This window comes from Sorex fumeus, unplaced genomic scaffold, assembly GCF_029834395.1.
Source record: "Sorex fumeus unplaced genomic scaffold, SorFum_2.1 ptg000047l, whole genome shotgun sequence".
Lineage (NCBI taxonomy): Eukaryota > Metazoa > Chordata > Mammalia > Eulipotyphla > Soricidae > Sorex > Sorex fumeus.
In genome coordinates, this window is record NW_026606104.1 from 14,183,539 (window position 1) to 14,190,000 (window position 6,462).

At 36.6% G+C, this 6,462-nt stretch overlaps 1 protein-coding gene across 3 annotated transcripts in view; it reads right to left on the minus strand.

Annotated features, from left to right (window-relative positions):
* Positions 1–952: 952 nt before the first annotated feature.
* LMO4 (LIM domain only 4) overlaps positions 953–6,462 on the minus strand; it is a 16,774-nt gene continuing 11,264 nt past the window's right edge. For all 3 annotated transcript variants that reach the window (XM_056122880.1, XM_056122882.1, XM_056122881.1), the window contains exons 4-5: positions 6,258–6,413; positions 953–1,744 (exon numbers count right to left, since the gene is read on the minus strand). In XM_056122880.1, coding sequence (XP_055978855.1) covers positions 1,736–1,744; positions 6,258–6,413 — 165 coding nt within the window. In that variant the 3' untranslated portion in view covers positions 953–1,735. The remainder of the gene's footprint in view (positions 1,745–6,257; positions 6,414–6,462) is intronic.

Genomic DNA, 6,462 nt, shown 5'->3' on the forward strand with positions numbered 1-6,462 from the left:
ATTCTGGGAGAGAATCTCTTTTGGGAGCTTTTCTAGAGCAGGGGGGGAGGGGAGGGAAATGCCATTTTAAAAATAAAATTAGAAGATAGCATTAGAAACACTTCTGGTCCTATTAACCTGTGACAGAAGCAGTGGTTGCAATTCGCTCGCATATAATGAGCCTGACAGAGCAGGATATTTGGTTTTCCTTCCTTCTAGCTCAAGCCCTGAGCCCAGAGTCCTTGACCTACACATTTCCACAGGCAAGTGCAGGCACTTGCTGCTAGGGCAATTCTGCCGCTAGATCCAGCAGCGCAATCTTTCAACTCTATGAAATTCAAATCTTCCCCCAAGCATATGGAAAGGCCGTGAGAAGAAGAGTCTAAGAACAAAACAAAATAAACAAATCATACAGCAGACCACAGGAGTTTCAAATCCCACCAGGAAATGGCTGTGTCACCCACGGACGGTGCCTGTAAAAGGGCTCAGGGTCCTCCAACTAATGGAACTTCAAAATATGTACAGGTGTGGCTTAGAGATGCCATTTCCTTCCAACGCTATAAACTTGGTAACAGAACACGATGGTTATGCCACATTCTTGAACATGCTTTTCATCAGTACTCAAGGCTTTCCTATTGAGATAAAAGAATAAACGAAATAGCTGAAGACTCAAACAAATATTTATATATAAACACCAAAAAAATTCTCTGTGATATAGGAGAAACGGAATGAAGTACTGTTAACAGAATATTCTGAACTTATAAAAAGGACTCTGTTAGAAACATTGCTTTGTAACTCTGCCAAAAATGACAGGGTTAAGTAATTAGAATACCTTATTGGCCGAATGCTAACTAAATATACATACCACACACCTCCCTCAACCTCTGCAAGTTTAAAATGAGGTCCGGATGGAACAGAACTTAAGTTTTTTTAAACTACAGAAGAGAAAAAGCAGTTTAACCCAAACTCCATCGATTATTTTTCTTTTAAGTTTTTATTATTTAAATACACCATACTAGAGCAAATGTCTCTGAAAATATCACAAATAAAAGATTTTTTTTTCTTCATTCAGCAAATTAGAAGTAGGGGGAAATTTCTACACAGCAGCTGCTATGAGCCTTTTTTTCCAAATTTTTTTCTTTTTTTTTTTTCATTCTTTTTTTTCTTTGCCATGGAAGTAGCAACATTAGGACAAAAACACATACATGCATACATACATTGTATTTTACAGAGATACAATAAAAGTGTTTGTGATAGAGCATCACAAAAGCCACATTTCTTTCCTTTATCTCATGTTTGGGTTTGATTGAAACACATTTCCTTACAACACTTAAATATACAAAGAGCAAAGAGAATGTTGTTAAGGTAAAACACAGGGTACAAAGTCTGGCCAGTGCCCTGCTAATTGTTAATGAGGGTAGAAAGCAGATTTGAATGCTTCTTTTAATTAGCTTCATTAGTCATTTCCCTCCTCCCAATCTCCCTCCCCCCCAAAGATGTCCTCCGGTGGATCTTTTTTCATTTTCTCTACAGTCTCCCATTAGCCCAGGTTCATGGAGTCCTTAATGTTCATATTCAGTCATTTTAATACACCAATAAATGCGGGAAGGGCAATCAAGACTAAAGAAGGTGCAATGGCATGGAGCTGGCACTGGTGCTAGCTACAAAGGTGACTTGTCTACTGAAGACACATGGGATCCACCTGTGATGAACAAAATCTGAGATGAAGGCACGCATTCTGCATTACTCTGACCTTTTAGCAGACCTGCAAGAAATAAAAATGGGCATCTTAGCTAGAATGCTAAATTTGAGAGATATTAAACTCAAACATGACTGCTTTTGTCTTCTCTACATTCACTAATCTTCTTTTATTAGAATACTTTCCAACTGTGACTTGATGGAAGACTTCTACACTACTTACCAGCAGAGAAGAACTAAAGCAGTTTTTGCAGTTAAATTGAGACAATAAATGAACTTTCAGAAAGTTTCTGGTGTCAAGATCTATAACAAAGTGCTGAACTCAGTTAAACGCAGGTTTCTTTTTGAAAAGGATTTATTCTAACATCTTGACTCTCAGAGGCATTTCAAAGTCACAGTCAGAATTAAGTCCCCTACATCTCACCCCCAACCCCCACCCAACAGTTTTTTGGATTGATGAATTTAACCCTTGGCAAGTGACTTGTTTGTATGTCATTTCCTCATCTTTAAAGTGGAGGTAACAAGGCTATAATAAGGATTACATAATATATATGAAGTCTTTGCAACGGTATCTGGCACTTAATAAAAGCTAAGCAATATTGGCGTTATCATTATTACTCTGAAAACAGGTGACATGTACTCTTCCTTGTCCTTCCTCTTTTAGGTATGTGTTTTCATGCGTGTGTACATACACAAATGTGCAAGTACTCAGATACTACTTTTCACTTGTTACTTTCTGCTTTTAAGATGACATAAACATTGTAAATATGTGGATCAAACATACGCGATGTGTTAATGACTTGTGATCAATTAAGAAACATAGTTCAATGAATGTCTAAGTTAGAAATGATAATCCATACAGTCGTCAAATACAATCTGTTTGCCATTACCAAAATGAAATAATATATATATTAGATTTTTATGGTTTTTAAATGACATTTTGAGCTTCCCAGGAAGTTCTCCGCTCACCCTTTCCCTAACTTACTAAAAGCCTGAAGTCTATTAGGAACTGCAAACCCCCCACTTCCAAGCTAATTAAAGTGGTGGAGGCTTAATTCCCCAGAGTGGAAGCACAGTGTGAGAAAGGTAATTTGTCTGTCCAGAACAAAGATGCAGCAGCAGCCAGCAAGCATATTTAATAAATGAGCATCGAATGTCCTCTGCGATGGACACACACACACCCACACACACACACCCCAATTATACAACTATATGGGCGTTGTGGCGTGGTATGTAAACCGGAACATACACACAGTGCTCCTTGCCAACTAAGAGGACCCGATCTCTTATTCTGCTAAAAAGTACGGAATTTAATAGAACCATCCCTCTCAGGTGGAGAAAAAGAATCCCAGAGAAAAAAAATTAACACATACAAAAAAGTAGCCACACTTTCCAATTGTATTTACTTAATTCTCTAGAAGACTGCAATCTCCTGCAGCTAGTCAAACCTCCTTTAAATTATACAGAACATAAAACTTTGTATGATCTTAAAATTCAGGGGTCTCAAGTTGTTAGTCAAGAGACATGTAAAAGCTTAAAATTATTATCGGTTTTTAGAATATATTCAAGAAAATGATATAGAACAACTAAGCTACATATCCCAGACTCTGAGAACAAATTTCAGGAGAACAGAAGTTTCCAGGACCTACATTTTCAATACAATTAGCTAACTTTAAAGAAGAGATGTACAAACAATTTACTCATTACTTTAAACCGGAGAATGCACGGATGTATTAACTATTCATCATACACTAAAAATGTAATTGGTTCTGTGAATAGAAAGAAAACGGCCAAAATTAATGTCTAATTTTCTGTACCAAAAATATGGAGAACAAGAGAGAAGAAAATAATAAAACAGAGCTATCTATCATTTCTCCCCATCTCATTGCCACCAGAAAAAAAAAATGCCACAGGGTTTTGGGAAAATAATTTTAAAGCATTCTCCAGGTCCAAAAACCAGTTTATGTTGTACCAGGAAGTGGGTTTTCATTACTTTATTCCCCTTGCCCTATCATTAATATCTCACTGGACTACCTTCAACTTGCCCAAAACCTCTATTTACAAAAACTACCATGAGAATTGACTGTTCAGGGCGAGCTAAGCACCAAGGGCAAAAAATGTGAGACATTTATACCAACAGGGAAATGTTTTTAATTAACATCACCCCCAAACACAGCTTCTCACTAGTGTCTGACAAGAACATATCCTTAAGTCTTATTTCCTTCTGCCTTTTAAGAGCTATTAATTTTTGAAGGCCACCTGTCTCTTTTCGGCTTCCAACATTGAGAAAACATATTCTACTCAGTTCTTATTCACTGCCTAACATACTCTGTGCCCCCAAATGAACACTCTACGTTTTCCATCTGGAAAAAAAAATGTGGGGGACAGAAAACATGAAAGGTGCAACACGCAATCTCATGAACACACAGACCAGACTGCTCTCTAATCTTCCTCTTTCACACCTCTAAAATTTACTTCATTTCGTACTAAGGTGGTACTGAGAGCTGGCTCATATTTCTACATGTCCTTTGCACTCAGTACCTAAGACTTCTATTGCCTGCATTCAGTGCCTCACACATGAGGTATATTTTCCTTTTTAGTCTCTATTACCTATGAGTCAAGCCTCACCGTGTATGGTGGTAAACTGCAACAACTGCTTTTTAAGTATTACTAAGTCAGGTAAACAAGCGGTAAGAAAAACAAAATGAAAGAGCAACAAACATAAAGTGCTGATATGGGGAAAAACAAAGCCTTTATATTAAAGGCAGAGAAGAGATAAAAGGCCATTTGTTCTTAGCATATTCACAAGGTGGGGCGGGGAGAGGGTGGGGACAGCACCAAGTATAACTACCATCGGTTTTGCTTCTAAATTGAAATGATTATCTCAAAACATTTTTTTGCTAGCCATTGGTTGTTTTTTCAACCCTGTCCTTACCAAGTGACTTTATTAAAATTCAAACCATAAAATTCTCTAAGTATTTATATGTATTGGCATTCCTTAAAGAAGCTTGAAATGCCTCATCAAAAGCGACTAGTTAGTGTGCAATAAAATATTCAACTTCTCTTCTTAAAAGGAATTCTATGCAGCTTCCCATATTAGCAAATTAAATAAAAGTGTGCACATTTTGATTTAATTAACATTTGCCCAATTAACAAATAGAAACCAGATTTAGAAGTATCCCATACACTAGAATAAAGAAAAATGACAAATACAAGCATTAAACTATAGCAGTATAATCTGAAGTGGCTAAAAGTTTTCAAATATTAGTCATTTTCCCCACATAGCATAAAGAAAATACATTACAGAAGACAAAGAAGCCTAATATTTTTCCCGGAGTCTTTTGAAGCTTGCTAAATTCCTATTTGCAGATAAATGTTGTTTTTTTGTGATCCTTACAACAGACATTAATGAAGTTCCTATTGTAAATCTATAAAGAATTACCAAGTGAAGTGTGCACTTTTTGTTTCAATGCAATAACTCAGTGCTGTGTGATTGCCTGGGTTAATGATGAAAAAGTCAAACATACTATCAGAGCTGATGGAAAAATCTATCACCAATCTGAAATTAAAATTCATCTGTGGTCAATAAGATTTAATATCCATGCAAGTGGCGCTGTAAAGAGTAAATGAATCAATGTCATCAATACATAATCAGTATGAAATATGATGTGAATAAAATTATGCACACGAGTCATACATTTCACTCTTTTCTGGGCCAGTGTGGAATGAACAGTCTCTTAACTGAAGGTTGACAGTAATTGTTACAAATTAGGCACAGCAGTTATCAAAATGCACTCACTTGCATAGCTATAGGACTTATTAAGGAGATTAAAATAGATCTAAAACTATCCAGTAGTGGGGATGCTGGACAACTGTTGATCACCAATTTTTCCTCTGAAATGCCTCCTAATACTACATGATATGTGCACTTGTATAATTTCCTCATTTCTAACTTTGACTCAAGAAATTTCCAGTTGCGGATCAAGAATAGATACATAATCCGTAATGGAGCTATTAGTAGCACAAAGCAATTAGCAAAAGCTAGAACTTTGTTTTAAAAGTTGTAATGATATCTGGGATTACAGAATGTTTTATAAAATTGCTGTTCTAAAAATAAAAACACCGTAAATTGGGTTTTGGAAGGCAGGAGTGCATATAGTTATCATGAATGCAAAAAATCATTCTTTTACGACAAAGGCATTTATTTCCATTTCCTATCATTAGTGTTCTAAGTTCCCTCCTACAATAATGTGTCTCTAACCTGCATTTCCGAATTTCAAAATCATCAACCAGAATTACTGATTCTATGGGAAGTGCTATTTCCACGCTCCCTCCCCAAAATGTTAAGATTTTGATTCTGCTATTCCAATATTGGTGTAGCTTACCATAACTACACACCTTTAAACCACAAGAATCCCAACATAATCCCCTTCCATTTTATTTCTGAACTCTCATCTCTATGTCTTTTTAAAAGGCATGCAAAAACACAACCCCCAAGCAGAACTCCTGGCTACGTTAAAAAGAAGCCAAACCCTCCAACTCACTCTAATAAAGCTCATTAGTAACTGCTGGGTATTCACCTTCTGGTCTGGCAGTAGTGGATTGCTCTGAAGTGAATTCAAATGGCCATTGATGAGAGCTGTAGGTCTATCATGTTCACAAAATAAACTGCCATTGATGTAGTGAAACCGATCTCCGGGGACCAGGCGATTCCGGCAGGTAGAGCATGTAAAACACTGAAAGGGAAAAGCAAACCCACTGAAAACAAATACAAATGAAGTCTTT